Genomic DNA, 17,815 nt, shown 5'->3' with positions numbered 1-17,815 from the left:
TTACACACAGAAGCACTTTCATTTCATTTACTTCATCAATACAAGAAAGTAGCAATTTTTACTATTGAGTTTCCAGAACATCACTCTGCTTAAAAACAACCCCCCCTCCCCTTTCTATTCCACAGGTATTCTGGATTCCAGATGTATTCAGTTCACAATAGGCTTCTTTCCCTGGCTGCCCTGAGAGACCTGTGTACTCTTTCCTTCCTTTTTCTTTTTTAATAGATCATCTACAGGCAAAATTATCTTCCTAGTGACATGCTGACATTTCTTTTTGATCTGCAGTGATGCAGTTTGGAGAAATCTAATAAATTCTATTGGTATTTGTGAAAATGAAGAGAATTTGCAGCTCAGTCTTTTATTTGTGTAGGTTTGACAAGGGCACTGGAGTAAGTATATAACATTATTTAAGTCAGAGGCTGTAGCATTCTACTCTGCAAGTGCTGTGGGAGAGAGTGGGAAATTGTTTTAAATAGAAGCTCAGTAAGTTTATGAGGGTGTAGGATTTTTGTTTTCTATCCTGGAGTTAGAAAATGGATCTTTTATATTGTATGTGGAATCTTTTCCATGGTAAGTGTGCATAGAGGGGGTTAAAGGAGATTGAATTTGGATATTTTTTAACATTTTATTCATATTGTATGAATTCTAAGCAATAAAACTTTCATCACCTGAAGGCTCCTGAAAAAAATGACTTCTTTCTAATCATGTGCCTCTCACACATGTCTACACTCCTGATGTAGAAGTCTGCCTGATATTTAAGTCTTAGATTTTGAGTAAGAAGAGACATTCTCCTGATGATTAGCGTTTGTTTTCCTTGTTCTCTATCATGGGATGAGACACACACAGGGTCATCAGCACGTTTTCTTTCTGTTCCAACAGAGACTAAGATTATGATGATGCCTTTAAACTCTCCTGCTCACTAACAGCACATAATGGTTGTAATTTTTAGCCTTTTTATGGAAGTTTTTAATTTGTAATTGAGTTAGGAAGGGTTTTATATCTGGAATGACAATTATCCGTGACTGCAGGGGGATTGGACTAGATGTTCTCTAAAGGTCCCTTCCGACCCTACCATTCTATGGCTCTATGACTTTTCAAACTAACATTTATTACATGGGATTATATGGAACTAGAATTAATAAAGCAACCATGTGCTACGTTCCTATGTAGAACAAACCATGGGTCAGTACCACAGGAGTGTTAACAGCAGTACTATAGCACATACATAGCTAAAGTGTCCTAATTGAAATTGAAGTCCATTCTCAAATTCCAATGTAAGTACTTAGAGAGTCTGGCTCTGATTCTTATTACATGGTCCAGCTGGTTAATTAGAATGAAGGATGTTTTAAATGGGTTTATGCTTTCTTTTTTATTTTTGTATTTAATATTGATTAACTTTCCTGACATAACATAAACTTGAGTTCATTAACTACAAATTAGGAATTGACATAAACAAGGTAGATGAGTATGTCCAGAGTGCCCAGTGAAGGTTTTTATTTGTATTGTAAGGTGACTCTCATTGAATTTTAATGAAACTAAATTAAGAGTTGGAGTTAACCCAGTTTACTTAAAAGCAAGCTGGAAATAGGCAAAGTACATAGGCACACACATGCAGCAAAACAGTGAACTCTTGTTTTTTGTGTTCTTTAAATGACTGGATTGTGGTTATTTTAAGAAATTCATTGTATCTGTTAGACAGACTTAGAAACAGAATGGTATCATTTTTTTTTGGTAAGTTAGACAATCCTTAGATTGAGCTGTGTGTCTTCAGTTGAAAGGGAGGAAACTTTTACCTGTCTGAGGATTTGTGACACCTGGCTTGAGGTTTGGGGTTCTTCTTTTGTGTTTTGGTTGTGTTTGTATTTTTTCTTTTTTCTTAATAAAGAATAAGCTAAAAGGTGATCCAAGAGGAAATAGGCATTATGTCAAAATCTTTTAACAAATGACTGCCATGGTAGACATAGGCATAATATTGTAATATCCAAGTTAGGCTAGAGGTCTGTCTCTACCTCTGTCCTTGCTCCGAGACTTGGCAATGGAAGGTGACTAGGGGCCAGAATAACAGCTGAAAAATAATGCAGTGACACTTCCCTAATTCTCCCCTGGCTTCACAACCAATTGTATTTTAGGACTGTAATGAAAGAAAAGGTGGAGTGTAGTCTATTTGGATGAAGCAAAGGTTTGTCCTGAGCTTGAACACCAATGATAACATGGGGATTGGTATGTTGGGAAGCTTCTTACATGCTGCTCATTAAGGGAAAAGACACAGAGCCCAAAACTTCATCACCAAAGTAAAAGCTCAATACTACTGGGAGTAATGAGTGCATAAGAATAATGTTAAAGAATTGTCCTTGTTTTGAATAATTGCTAACAAATCACTTTCTATAAAATGATCATCAAAGGAAGACAAGATTCATACACTAGTCACCAGTGTTCTTTTAACCTGTTGGTTAATGCAGATGACTTGTTAAGAGATTAGGGGCTTTAAGTTTGTCTGTCCATACTCAAAAACTTTTCACACTCAAAAAGGAATTTCCATTTGTTTAGGAAGGTAAGGAAATGGTGAACATTCTTCAGGACTATTGAAAGAGCATTTAATAAACCTTAAACTCTTTTAAGCAAAAATAAGCTTATCCATTTTCGTATGTTAAATGTGGTTTGGAGAGCAATTATACAAAAAGAAGTCCAGTTGACTTTGTTTTGTGCTCATTAGCTTTTCAAAGGATTAGGAAAACATTGCAGCCATTTACCTAAGATGCAGTTATTTGTTAGCTTGCTTTTTTCCTTGAGATAATCAAATGAATGAGTTAGGAATGCAAATTCTTGAGGGCATAGGAACTTTGTTGGTGAATCACTTCTTTGGTCTAATTTAATTGAACTTGTGAAATGCATAGTAATGAAACATAGCTAATAAGTAATTTACCTTTATTTCTCTAGACACTTGAAGCCATTTTGAATTTTAAGTACTCTGGTGGACCAGGACATGTTGAAGGATATTACCGGAACCTTTCACTAGGCCTTCATGTGGAAGTCGAACCATCTGTTTTCTTTACACGTGTTAGTACTCTTCCAGCAACAAGGTAAGCCTGGTTTTCACTGGTGTACAATTTGACTCACTGTCTTATAATATTGGCTATAACTTCAGGACCATGCTGGAAACTTCCAATGTCATCAGCAACATGTAGGTAAAGAACTATATGAACAAATTTTCTAAGTTCCTAATTTAGGAGTTTAGTTTCCTTTAACTACAGGCTATGAGTAAAGCTATCCATGTGAATTGGACAATTTCTGAGGTTCAATTCTGGTCTCCTCAGCTCAAGAGGGACAGGGAAGTGCTGGAGAGAGGCCAGCACAGGGCCACCAAGATGATCAGGGGTATAGAACATCTTTCATATGAGGAAAGGCTGCAGGAACTGGGGCTGTTTAGTCTGGAGGAGACTGAGGGGGGATCTTAATAATATTTACAAATATCTATATGGTCTGGGTGTCAGGAGGTTGGGACATCCCTTTTTTCTATAGTAGCTAGTAACAGGACAAGGAGTGATGGGATGAAGCTGGAACACAAAAAGTTCCACTTAAACATAAGAAAAAACTGTTTCACTGTGAGGTGAGGGAGCCCTGGCACAGGCTGCCCAGAGGGGTTGTGGAGTCTCCTTCCTTGGAGGCCTTCAAGACCCTCCTGGACATGTTCCTATGCAACCTGATCTAGGTGACCCTGCTTCTGCAAGGGGATTGGACTAGATGATCTCTGGAGGTTCCTTCCAATCTTACCATTCTATGATTCTTGTAAGCCACAGAGTAGTTTCACATGTTGCAATGAGTTTTAAAAATCATGGCAGCACATGTTAGTGGTCAAATGTCATAATAATGAAAATCTGGATGCTTTGAATTCATCAGCCACTGAGTGCAGTCAGTTTTTATAATTCTTTCCTTTTGCTAAAATTGTATTTATTTGCTGCTAAATATACAGTTCCCATTCTGGATGTTTTGTTATTTTTGTATTGTTTTACATCCTGTTTAATCAAAGCAGCTTTTGCAAGAATGAATTCTGGAAGTAAATGGTTTTACTGATCCTTAGTCAACAATTTTTTGTTAATGTAAATTCACCTATGTCAGTAGCTAAATTTTCAAATATTTGGGATGTTTTCAAACTCTGGCAGTTCCAGAGGTGGCCTTTGAATAACTGTCATTCAAAAGATGAATAAACAAACTTGATTTTGTTGGGAAGAGAGAAAATCGAGAAGTGACTTTGTTTCACTGCATAGGTACTTCTGAAGTATAAATGCCAAGTGAAAAAATCCTCTTTTAAATGAGGGATGAAGTTAATGCAAGAAAGAAATTGTTACAAATTGGACAGGAATACATTTTCATAAAAATCCCCGTGTACTAGTCAAGTAGTAGGATTAGTGATAAGAAAAACTTTATAGTGAGAGCAAGAATTTTGTTAGGTTTAAATTCTGAAGTTATTTCAGTGCAATAATGTGAGAGTAGTGAGAACCTGGCACAGATTGCACAGAGAGGATATAGATTCCTCATCCCTGGAGGTGTTCAAAGACAGGCTGGATGGGGCTTTGAGTAACCTGGTCTAGTGGAAGGTGTCCCTGCCCATGACAGAGAGGTTGGAATGAGAGGAGCTTTAAAGTCCTTTCCAACCCAAACCATTCTATGATTCGGTGTAATACCACTACTAATAGTTGAGAGTGAACTCAATTGATTCTAGAGATAATTAGAGTGGGCAGAATCACAGAATGGTAGGGATTAGAAGGGACCTCTAAAGATCATCTAGTCCACCCCCCCTGTTTAAGCAAGTCCACTTAGATCAGGTCACTCAGGAACATGTCCAGGCAGGTTTTGAAAATGTCCAGAGAATAATCCTCCACACCTTCCCTGGGCAGCCTGTGCCAGGGCTCCCTCACCCTTACAGTAAAGAAGTTTTTCCTTAAGTTCAAGTGGAATTTTTTGTGTTCCAACTTATGGCCATTACCCTGATCCTCGCACTGGACCAGAAATGTCACCTCATGCTCTTGACATACATCTTTAAAATACTTGTAAGTATTAATGAGATCCCCCCTCAGTCTGAACAGCCCTGGATCCCACAGCCTTTCTTGATAAGGAAGATGCTCCAGCCACCATGGTGGCCCTGTGCTGGACTCTCTCCAGAAGTTCTCTGATTCCTACTGATCCTAGGATGTTTTGCATAATAGACTCAGAAATTAAACCAAAAGATAGGCAAGAAGGAAATATCAGCCTAAGAGACAGTGGGAGCATATTTCATTTTCAAAAGGCAGAAGTGAGTCATCAGTATCATACCATTGCAATAACATCAAAGGGTGGATGGACAGCAGCATAGCTTGCAAAACATAAAATGTTTCTTTTGTTCCTTGAACAAAAGATGTAAAGCCTCAAGAAAAGATCTAGTTTGGGGTTTGAATTTGAAGAAACATGAACAAAAGCATCCAAGTTGAAGAAAGTCTAGAGCAAAAAGTGTGATAAAATGTGACATGCTGAAGTCTTGGTGTTGCTGAAGCCAATGAGAAGACTGACAGGGGACTTAATTTCATAGAATGGTAGGGGTTGGAAGGGACCTTTAGAGATCATCTAGTCCAACCCCCTGCAGAAGCAGCTCCACCTAGATCAGGTTGCATAGGAACATGTCCAGGAGGGTCTTGAAGACCTCCAATGAAGGAGACTCCACAACCCCTCTGGGCAGCCTGTGCCAGGGCTCCCTCACCTCAACACTGAAATAGTTTTTTCTTATATTTAAGTGGAATTTTTTGTTTTCCAGCTTCATCCCATTACCCCTTGTCCTGTTGCTAGATGCCATCAAAAAAAGGGATGTCCCAACCTCCTGACACCCACCCTTTAGATATTTATAAATGTTAATGAGATCTCCCCTCAGTCTCCTCTTCTCCAGACTAAACAGCTCCAGTTCCTGCAGCCTTTCCTCATATGAAAGATGTTCCAGTCCCCTGATCATCTTAGTGGCCCTGTGCTGGACTCTCTCCAGCACTTCCCTGTCCCTCTTGAGCTGAGGAGCCCAGAACTGGACACAGGACTCCAGATGAGGCCTCACCAGGGCAGAGTAGAGAGAGGAAGAACCTCCCTTGACCTGCTGCCCACACTCTTCTTGATGCATCCCAGGCTGCCATTGGCCTTCTTGGCCAAGTTTGAATTATATAAATGAAAACTGCCAAGAGGATAGGTTTTCAACAACAAGTGATAGGGGAAATAATGACCTTGGCATATAGCAAGGGAATTTTAGGTTAGTTAAAGATAATGAAACACTGAAGCAGTTTTTGTAAAAAGTATTTAAAAACAAGACAAGCAAGAATTTTTTTTTCTACAATAAGCAGATTGTGTCCAGCTGTTGTAAAAGAAACCTAAAACTGTGTGGTGAGCAAGCTTGTCAAATATTTTGATGCTTGAAAGTATGACATAATAGACATCACTATTCTTTTAGGAACCGATCTACTAAAGTAAATCTAATGCTGCTTGTGAAATCAGAACATAGCATCCAGAAGAGCTGTCTGTAAAATTCCAGAGACCTTATTAATGATCAGAGTTTCATCCCTGCAATGGCACATTCTTAGGCTTTTGTAAGGCTTTCAAGCCTTAATAAGCTATCTGTCTTTCTTCATCAGCCTGAAATACCACAACTTTTACTTTTTACATTATGCAGGTTAAAATGGCCAGTTTGCATTTGTTGTTTGCATGCATATTCCTCTTCGTTCAGTGTCCAAAGAAGTCCTTTGTGCTCTGTCTGTGTATAAACAGACAGCTTGGCTGCTCTTTGGTTCACTGCAATTACTTTCCTATAGTCACAGAATAGCTTGGGTGTGAGGCTGCAAACCTTCCATAAAAGCTTCAAATACAACATGATGCTTTTATTCAAAACTCTTGTTGGTAAAGCTGCCTTTTGTGCTTGGTTTCCCCAGCTGTGTTTCGTCTAAGACAAGGTTATCCCATCCCTGCCTTGACAACCTATTCTAAGGAATCTACTATATGTGGAAAATATTTAATCCTGAATTCTTTAGAAGTAGATCAAGGCTAATTCAAAAGCAGAGTTTCTGCTTTGTTCAGCTGTGGGTGATTTCACAGTTCTGATAGCTGCAGGTGCTACATAAAGTGACTCCAGTTCAGCCAAGTGTTTTGGCTCGTTATTGTACGTTTGCTTCATTCTTTACCTGCTCATCATAACAATCAGTGGAAGTCAGTGGAAACTTCATTTTAAGTGATTTCCTGATTGGGGATGTAGTTAAAATATGTGACTGCTTTAAACTTGGGTGTCTAAACCCTTGGCTCAGTTGGGGGAATATACTGTAATAATGGAATTTATTTTAGAAATGTGGAGTTTTTGTTTTGTTGTTTGTTTTGGGTGTGTTTTTGTTACAGTAGGTATATATTATCTGCTGAGTCTTAAATGCTTATTATGTCATGGTGGGTGTTCCAGACTGTAAGCTTTAGTGATCAGTAACACCTTTCCTTTACTCTTGTGCTTCCCTATGTTAAATCTCCATCAGAAGAAGTCATCTGTCACTCAATAGGATGTTTGTAGATGGAAAAATAGCAGAAACACGTCATCTTCCAATTTGCTAAAGATAAATATTTATCATGGAATGAAATAAAGTTTATTTTTTAACTGTTGATCATCTCTGCCAATATCTGAGGCTTACTGACAGTCAATTACACATCAAATTTAGTACTTTTACTTGCTCTGTTAAAATCTTGAGTCTGATTTCTTTTTGATTTACAGACGTTTCACAGCTTATATCCATCTGAGGCCCTGAGCTATTTTTGTTTAGTCATTATGAGAAACTACGTTTTATAATTTACCTTCTTAGCTGTCATTTCAGAATGAAAGTTATCAATTGCTTTAGTTTTCTGGGTTTAATCTTTTCCCCAACTGGGGATTTTGGTTTGCTTTATGATTTTTCTGAATATTTTGCCAAAATGATGTCTTCCATTCATGCACAGGTTTCTGCTTTAGAGGGAGAAGTTTCATTAACTGCATCTTCAGTATGTCTCAAGAAGTGGGCCTTTTAACCTTTATCTGTGCTGGTCTGTAGAGGCATCCGTGGTTAGCTTGATGCAGCCCGCAATATGCTGCAGTGCCTAATCTGCTGCCTAATTCTGATTCAGATACCAGCTCTCCTGTCAGAAGACATGATGTTCTGTCAGTAAACAGCCATAATCTACTGCAACTTTTTTTCACTGGGTAGATCAACCTATGTTCACTCAACTGCCTACATCCTAAAAGACTGACAAAACAGCCTTATGCTGGGGAATTGTTTGCCTCTGATCATGTTACCTCTGATCCTTAATTCTGCTTGTTTATGCTTGCAGGGAGATTATTGTCTTGTGATGCATAATCAAGAACATAGGTGTTTGAAGCAGCCCTGTATCAGGGTTTAAGAGATACTGAGTTAATCGTGAGACTTCTCCCAGTCAGTACTACAGCTCAATGAAGTCTTAAAGGACTTCAGGGATCTAATCCCTTAACCATTTCCTTTCCACAAACCACAGATAAATCTGTAGATTAAAACTGTGTTCATTGTTTTCTGTAATCAGACATGCCGTGTTAATTGAGTCCTTATCAGAATACCCCAGAATTACTTCTGTGATCTCAGTCCTCAAAACAGTTCAGTTGCTAGCAGATTATATATAGACTACAATGGAGATGGGATGATCTGATCCTAGACTGCCAGTGGACATCTGCTGATCTGATCGTAGTCTACCAGCAGAGATCTGATGATCTGATCCTAGACTGCTAGTGGTGAGCTGATGCTCATGGTTCAGTCTAAAGAAAGTGTTCTGTTTACAGTTTCTTGTGATATACCTCTTCATTTTGGCATAGTGCATTAACTCTATCCCAGCCAAAACCAAAGCTCCAAGAAGGTTGGCTAGTGCAGCTTATGCTAGCTAGATTGTCTGTACCGATCTCCTTTATACATGTTGATCCTCTCAAAGGCATTATCTGCCAGTTTTGGTGGCTGCTGACTGTCCTTCCTTAATGTCTTTATCAAAGAGAGCATGAAAAAATGCCAGAAAAAAAAATACTGCTTCACTCCACACATTTGGTAAGAATTCAAGTCAGACCTGCTTTGCATGCCGTGAGGGGCGTGTTGGTCTCTTTGTGTCCCTTGCCATTATGCTACAAAAGTGTCTTACATAGGAGCTGTCTTCAAAGGTCAGAAGATCTTGGTCTTGATTATTACAAAGGTGATGAGATAGTTTGAGTTCGTAGATGAAGTTACTGCACAGTGCAACAAGGATGCTGCCTTCCCTTTCAGCCAATATTCAGAAGTCAGATAACAACATTCTTAGCTGTAAATTCTACAAATCCAGTATGATGAATAAGGTAATTATTTTTTAGTTTGAGGCAGCAGACTTTTCTTTCTGTCTTAAAACTACCAATCAGCTGGTGAGACATCAGCTGCAGATATCTTTTGGCAAGTGCAGAGGCTTTGACTCTGCTCTTGTAGTTAAGAGGAAAAAATAAAGATCAGCTCAAACTGTTAAATTCAAAGTGTCTCTTCCTCTAACTGTAGGTTTGAGTTCATTTTCCTTCGTATCATTCATTAATGTATCATGTGATGAAATGTTTTAGTTTTGTAAAGGCAGGAAACAGTTCATAATAAAGCCTCTAGTCTAGACCTTTCATTATTTTGTATTTAAAGCTAGGATATAGTTTTTCCAACTTGATTTGACTGTAGTGTATTTGAAGACTGAAAAAGAACAATCTTCACTAGGGGCAATTAGTATAAATTGGAACAGAAGAGGTTCCAAAGAAACACAAGGAAGAATTTCTTCCCTGTTGAGGTGAGGGAGCACTGGAAGGAGCTGCCCAGATGGGCTGTGGAGTCTCCTTCTCTGGAGACATTCCAAACCCACCTGGATGAGTTCCTATGTGCCCTGCTCTAGGTGGTCCTGCTCTGGCATGGGGTTTGGGCTGGATGATCTTTTGAGGTCCCTTCCAGCCCTTAAGATTCTGTGATTCTGTGTGACTATGTTGAGGTGATCGTTAGTTTGGTGGGTAGAACTTTGGGTCTTAATGAAGCTAGAGTTACTTTTCACAATTTCCATTCTAGTTTTCAGGGTTACCTTCATTTCCACTACAATAAACTGCAACACAGCCTGTTCAGCAGTCAGGTTCAGGTTAGAAATCCTATCGTGATATATTTACAAATCATACAAGGGAAAGAATAAACAACGTGTTTCTTTTGGCCATGTTCTAACAAACAATTTTTTGCTACACAATAAAAAGAGTTCTGTAACATTTTTGGAAACATTTCTTGCTTTTAGGTAGCCAGATTTTAAAATGAGATGTTCACGTTTGCTACCTTCCTAACAAGAATCAGCTCCCTACTGAGAAGTGACTATTTCTGGTCTTCAGTTTCTCAGTATTTCAATGTTCAAATGTCATAGAGCTTTGAGAGTGGAGTTGTCTTTTTTGTTTGGGTGCTTGAAGAGCAATTTGTTAAGTTTAGAGGAAGGCTGGGATATGACCTGTTTAAAGAGAGTGGATGTTTCTACATGGAGAAGATATTTAGTCTTAAGTCTTTATGTTAATGGAAAATAAGAAAAACAATAAAAACGAGTCAAAATGGAAACCAGGCAAATTCAACTACAAATAAGGTCTCATTTTGATCAATTAGACTGATGAAACATTAGAAAAATCTTTTAAGCAATGGATTTAGCAACCGTTTTTTAATGTTCTCATGACTGTTTCTAGAATATATTGGTTATTGAAACACACACAGAATTGTGCTCAATGAAGACTCTGCCAAGTGGGACCTGTGACACGTAGCAAGTTCCATCCAATAGATAAATCATCTTGCTAACCTTAAGCTCTGCAAATGGTGCAATGTTGCAGTGGGTTCACGGAGAGCAGTAAAAAAGCAGCTTACAGGTTGAGAGAATTGATTTTGGAAATGAAAATGTTAAATATGTGGTTTTGGCACATGAAGACTGGGGACATAAATCTGCAAATATTTATAAATGCGCTGGGAATATTTAGCGTAACTGTAAAGGTTTACAACTGGAGAAGTCAGATGAGGACAGTTCTTGGAATATGTGAAAAGACCTTTTAAATATAAGTTAGATAATCTGACTTAATCATCTGAAGTTAGTCTTGAAAGCTTAATTTTTAGAGAGTTAAATAAAAATGAAATTGGATTACAGTAAACACAGCAATGCCAACAAAAATGCTCTAGATCATTATTTTGCTGTGTTTGTCAGGGGCTTTTTGTGAATAGGGTTGTCAAATACACCACTGCTTGTCACCATTGCCAATGCTTCACTTTCTGATGACTCCTTTTGAATAGGGATGCCTGTTGAAAGAAAACAGAAAAGAAGGAAACAAATGCTCTTTAGCTTGGAGAAGAGGAGACTGAGGGGTGACTTCACTCATGTTTACAAATACATAAAGAGTGGGTGTCAGGAGGATGGAGCCAGGCTGTTCTCAGTGATGGCCAATGATGGGGCAATGGGTACAAGCTGGAACATAGGAGGTTCCAAAGAAACACAAGGGAGTATTTCTTCCCAGTTGAGGTGAGGGAGCACTGGAAGGGGCTGCCCAGATGGGCTGTGGAGTCTCCTTCTCTGGAGACATTCAAACTCACCTGGATGAGTTCATGTGTGACCTACTCTAAGTGGTCCTGCTCTGGCAATGGGGTTGCACCAGATGAGCTTTTGAGGTACCTTCCAGCCCTTGTGATTCTGTGAAAAGCCTGGATGTGAAAATAATCCATGGTTTCAGTTGATGAGGAAACTGAGCTCACTCAGGATGTAGGTAACTTGCCAAACTCAGGTGTTTCTTGTTTAAATTGATGTTAAAACTCAGCTAGAAACAGAACTGCAGGAAGATTATTCACTGAAGTGAGCCATCATTGCATCATGGCAGCTGCCTCTGTTTTTTAATACTCTGTTAACTGTTACTGAAGAATATCCTCTGCTGTCATTTCAGAGTGGATTGGAATAGTAATTACAATACCCCTGAAAGAAAGTTCTAGATCCCTGAGTAATCATCTCCTGCCTTAAGTTCCCATGGCCCCAATTTTGTGACTGTTTTTGAAATGGTAACTGGCATTATAAGATTTTAAAAATACAGCATGATTCATCGTGTCACTAACTTTAGTTTCTGTTATATCCTGAGTTCTGCAACAGAGGATAGGAGAAATTAATTTCTACAATAGCTCTTCAAGCCACCATTGAATTAACTCAACTTTTATTAAAGTTTAAGAATTCTTATTGTTTGAAATTAGTATTGGCTTACATTTGCATTATATTTTGACACCACATTATAAATCAACCGACTGAAAATGCTCCCTTGTAATTCTGGTTTTCAGCTGTACAGCCTTCTGATGTATAGACTTCTGTATTACTTGTAAAAGAAAATCTTGAACATTGAATTTATGGTAGATTTTTCTGAAAGAAGCATCATGGGCAAATAAGGAAGATGACTGAAATGGAAAATGTTTGCAAGATGTGATTTTTAGTATTCTTCCACTTAGGCTCTGGTATTGTTTGACACAAGCTTATCTCCTTTCCATTAGCAGTTGGAATGACAGATGGAAAGAAGAGAAAAGCCCTTTCAAGGACTTTTGTTCTTTATCCTAGCATCTATATGATCCAGTGCAGCTTTAATTCATCTTCACTTAACATGGACTTTTGACTCAATGCAGTAATTTGTACATGGTTCCATTCAGAAAAGACAGATGTTTGTGCTGTCTGCTGTATTTTTCCAGATAATTTTAGAGCTTATTTCACAGGGAAAGGAAATATATATGGTCACCCCTCTAGGGAAGTTTTGACTAATTTCAGCCAACTATTTAGGGAAAAGTTAAATATATTCCTGCAGATTGGTAACTGGGCAGAGAAGAGGTGACCTTTTCTATTCCCTGTGCCTGATGGCATGGAAGAACTGAAGCTGAGCCAAAAAAATTGTGCTGCCCACTGTGTTTGATGGGTAGTTGAGAAAGCTGGAGAGAGAGAGAATGTACAGTGAGGAGATGGGAATGTGGATAATTCCTGTCCTGTATTTGGATATACACAGAGCTATAGGAGCGAGTCTAGAGGAGGCGATGAAGATGATCAGAGGGCTGGAGCAACTTTGCTGTGGGTACAGGCTGAGAGAGTTTGGGTTATTCAGCCTGGAGAAGAGAAGGCTCTGGGGAGACCTCATAGCAGCCTTTCCAGTATTTAAAGGGGCTGACAAGGAAGCAGGAGAGGGACTTTTGACAAGGGCATAGAGTGATAGAAAAGGAGTGATGACTTCAAACTGAAAGAGGTAAGATTTAGGTTAGAAATAAGGAAGAAGTTCTTCCCTGTGAGGGTGGTGAGGCACTAGCACAGGTTGCCCAGAGAGGTTGTGGACTTTCGTGTTCAGCAAAATCACACTGAAGTTACTTTATGTCATTTGCCTGAATGTGATTTGCCTTTCAGATCTTATTTGCTGACACTCCTGTCTTGCATGGGATGGCCTTCTCTACCTTCACTTGTAGTGAAAATTGATGTGAACAGTTCCTTTGGCTTTCTTGCTAGTTCTTTGTTTTCCTGGAGCATTCACTCAGATTGTAACCCAGCATCATCAGTTGTGCACAGTCATACTGACTGTGCCATGTTACAAATGCTTTAAAAAGTCGTACTGCTTTCCAGATCTTTAGCAAATTGCTCTAGAACAACTTGAGGGGTTCTTTTTTTTCCTTTTTGACTTTATTATGGTGCTGCCTCTAAATTTGCAGAGCTTGTGATTTGTCCTCATTTCCTTAGTTGGAAACAGCTTTCAGTATATAGAGGCTGCTGGTTTAATTCAGTTATTTTTGTAACCTTTAGTTGTTTGTGTTTTGTTGCTGTCTTTGATACTGTCTTGTATTTATTCTGAGTGTCTAACACTTTCTTAATGTTACCTTCAATATTTTTATACCTATATCTTCTGAATTTTCAGAGTAGTGTAATAGTTCTGTAACTTTTCTTCTATGGTTTTGAATTAAAGATTTCCCTGGAGAATTACCTTAAAATGAACAAAGAAAGAATTGTTTCCCCTACATATTTATTTTGTGTAGTGTTTGAAGAAGGGGAAATAAATGTCATGATGATGAATAATTTTCACTGCATAGTCCAAGAGTTCATATTTGGGAATTCTTAGTATGAATGGTGATGTTTAGTCCTGAAGAGATGAAGCTTGTATATGTCCTTTACGTTCATAGCATGAAATGTTTCATCTACAAGTGTGTCTTGCAGATAGTAACTTTGCATCTACTGGAGAGAAAGAAGTTTGTTGTGTCTTTACAGATCTTGTCCCATTCTCCCAATGATGAAATAGAAACCAGGCTCTTTTTCCCTCTCTTTTCCATTCCTTGCAGGTAACAGAATAGCTATGGACTCAAATACTGCCCTCCCCTTATTTCTTTCTTGGGAACTGATAAGGAAGGGACTTACTAATAAGAGCTTTGACTCTTTATTTGTTCTAAATTCTTTAGTTTTGACATGTTTGCTTCAGGCACTCATCTGCCTTCATGATTTTTTCTCTTTATTCAGTATTTATTGGGATTTTACCCAAAGTGAGTGAAAAACCTTAATATATATATTATAAAAATCTCTTCCTCCACGTTTGCTTTTTACCCTTGCTAAGAGATATCCTACTGTCTCCAAGCAGTGCTTGCTGTCATTTAGTGCCTGACTGCATGTGACATGGCTATCACTTTTGAGACTTGAACCTTAACCTCTCATCTTTGTCCTATGAGCCTTCTCATCTCAAGGGTTTGCAAGGTAGCAACACAGTTCCTCTGATGCATGCTCTCAGAATGGTATCTTTTGGTTTTCAGAAGAGTTGAATTATGAACCAGATAATCGTTTTCCAAATAGAAGAGCAGTTCTTGAGTTTAATTGCCTTTGAGAAGGCTGGCATTTGAGTTGAATTGTACATTATTGTAAAATAGGATAAAATAGGATGGTTGCCTGAGACACAGAACTGTATCTTACTCCATTTGAATATGCATGTTGTTTGAAGGATGGCTCTGATGACTCTCACCTTACCAACATACTCTTCTTGTCTTTTGGTAAGCTTCTGATCTCAAATGAATTCTCAATACTGTGAGTGGCTTCCATTTCTAAGACTGAATACAAGTTAATTTTTCCAACTTCCTGATTCTGATAGCAATTATATGTAGTGAAACAATCCATAATCTTTGTGTAATGACCATGCTACTTCATTCTATAGCTCACAAGAAGTGATTTTGTTATATGTGCATTTAAACCTCGTTAATAGCTAAAGCCAAATTGTAGTGATGCTTAAGGTTGGGATATTTCTCTGTTGTGAAGTTTTGAAATTCAGAGTAGATTGGTGAAGCGTTATTGTAGTTGTGTGATTACAGAATCACAGAATCTTAAGGGTTGGAAGGGACCTCAAAAGATCATCCAGTGCAACCCCTCTGCCAGAGCAGGACCATCTAGAGTAGGTCACACAGGAACTCATCCAGGTGGGTTTGGAATGTCTCCAGAGAAGGAGACTCCACAGCCCATCTGGGCAGCCCCTGCCAGTGCTCCCTCACCTCACAGTGAAGAATTTCTTCCTTGTGTTTATTTGGAACCTCTTATGTTCCAGCTTGTACCTGTTGCCCCTTGTCCTATCATTGGCCATCACTGAGAACATCCTGGCTCCATCCTCCTGACACCCACCCTTCATGTATTTGTAAACATTAATGAGGTGATCCCTCAGTCTCCTCCAAGCTAAAGAGCCCCAGCTCTCTCAGCCTTTAATCATAAGGGAGATGCTCCACTCCATCATCTTTGTGGCCCTGTGCTGAACTCTCTCCAGCAGCTCCCTGTCCTTGAACTGAGAGGCCTAGAACTAGATTCAATATTCCAGATGTGGTCTCCGGAGGGCAGAGTAGAGGGGGAGCAGAACCTCTCTTGACCACAGCTCTTCTAATCAACTCCAGGATGCCATTGGCTGCCTTGGCCATGAGGTCATGTTGCTGGCACCATCATGCTCATCCTGCTGTGCACCAAAACTCCCAGGTTCCTTTCCTCTACACTACTCTCTAACAGTTCATTCTCCAGCCCGTACTGGTACATGGGGTTGTTTTTTCCCAGACACAAACTCTACACTTGCCCTTGTTGAATTTCATTAGATTTCTCCTGTCCAGGTCTCACTGAATGGCAGCACAGCCTCTCCACCAGTTTAGTATCATAAACCTCCACCAGTTTAGTATCATCAATGTCAACCACTCCACCAGTTTAGTATCATCAGCAAACTTGCTGACAGTGCCTCTGTTCCCTCATCAAGTCCATTAATGAATACATTGACTAGTAATTGTATTTGGCATTTGGATATCTGGTTCTGATATTTTTCCACGTGTATTATATTCTAATCACTCAGTGCTGCTATTTGTGCTGAGTTTCACAAGGAAGAAAAGGTTATGAATAAGGATAAAAATGTACAATAAAGTTTGTTTTCTGTGGCTTTGTCAGTGTTATTTCCTAAGGTTACCAGAAATGTAATTGTTATATTTATATTGAATGCTTCTAGGGAATTTGGATTTGAAGGATAGTAGCTCACAAATACAAGAGTTTCTAAAGAGTTGCCTGTGTTTGTTACAGAAGGGGCAGAGTTGTGTGTCTCACAGTGGTTGGTATAATGGAAAAGCACTCTGGTTGCCTGTGGTGTGTTGTTGAAATTCTGCTATTCTTTTCTCCCCCCTATCTGAACAGCACTCGGCAATGCCATCTACTTCTTGACGTCTTTAATTCTACAGAGCACGAGTTGACCATCAGTGCTAGGAATAACGAAGATTTAATTCTGCATGCTGGGGAATGCCAGCGGTAAGTGCTTTCAGTATTAAAAGGGCCTTGGGTTTAATCCTGTTATTTATTTATACATAACTGATGATGTTTGAGGCCTATATTTCTTTCCAAATATTGTACACAAGTCAAACAATATGAGAGTTATATTTTCTTTAAGACATGTCACTGAGTTCTAGCAGTATCTTAAGTTCATTTCTTTCATCTGTGAATGAGATACAAAGAATGAGACACAAAATAGTTAGTTCTGAGGTGTGAAGCTTATTTAACTTGTTTTTGTACAATGTTTTAATGTAATTTTCGTGGTTGTGATATTAAAACCAGATCACACTAAATCATTATCCTTTCTCAATTTAAATACTGTTTTCTTGATGTGGTTTCCCAGCCGTTTCATCAGGTTTTGTAGAAAGAAAACTGCAGGAAAGAAAAACAGAATTCAAGAAAAAGAAATCACAATCTCTATGGAGAAAAATCTTTAGATTAAGTAGGCTATTATGCATATTGGTTCTTACAACCCTACTTTAATGTTAAGTTCATTTTGGAGCTAACTATAACAATTATTTGCCATAGTATACATACTTAGCATTCTAACTGCTGACTGTACCCTAGGTTACTTGGTTTATCTCCTTCATTACATCTATATGACACCATTTTCCTCTCAAAAGGATTGAGGTGTGGAGAGGGAAACTTTTCCATTTGGTCTCCTTTCTTTGGGAGATTTGCACTGCAGTTTGAAGGCATGCTATTGATAAACATATTTAAAGAGATATACTTTCATCTTCTCCAATCTCAGTTCAAACTAGAGCCACATGAATCACATTGTCAAAAAGAAGTAGGGGGCAGGTAACAATAGCAGCAAATTCAGAATGCTTTTTGCCTTAGTGACTCCAAAAGCACAACTACAAAAAAAATACATCGACCTGACCTAAGGCTGAATTGTCTCAATTTTACTTCATTAAGGAATAGACAAAAATATCACACAGTGCTTGTTCCTTCTAGTTAGAAAGAATTG

The 17,815-nt window shown here is 38.6% G+C and overlaps 1 protein-coding gene across 3 annotated transcripts in view; it reads left to right on the top strand.

The window, feature by feature from the left end:
* The window catches only part of TRAPPC9 (trafficking protein particle complex subunit 9), a 528,840-nt gene that overhangs the window by 184,619 nt on the left and 326,406 nt on the right, over positions 1–17,815 (top strand). For 2 of the 3 annotated variants that reach the window (XM_061995017.1, XM_061995016.1), the window contains 2 exons: positions 2,938–3,080; positions 16,714–16,824. In XM_061995017.1, the coding sequence (XP_061851001.1) occupies positions 2,938–3,080; positions 16,714–16,824 (254 nt within the window). The remainder of the gene's footprint in view (positions 1–2,937; positions 3,081–16,713; positions 16,825–17,815) is intronic. The other variant, XM_061995018.1, reaches the window with a different exon arrangement.

This window comes from Colius striatus, chromosome 4 (genome assembly GCF_028858725.1).
Source record: "Colius striatus isolate bColStr4 chromosome 4, bColStr4.1.hap1, whole genome shotgun sequence".
In the NCBI taxonomy this organism is placed as follows: Eukaryota; Metazoa; Chordata; class Aves; order Coliiformes; family Coliidae; genus Colius; species Colius striatus.
Note: the sequence above shows the minus strand (reverse complement) of the source record. Positions and strands in the feature narration are given on the sequence as shown.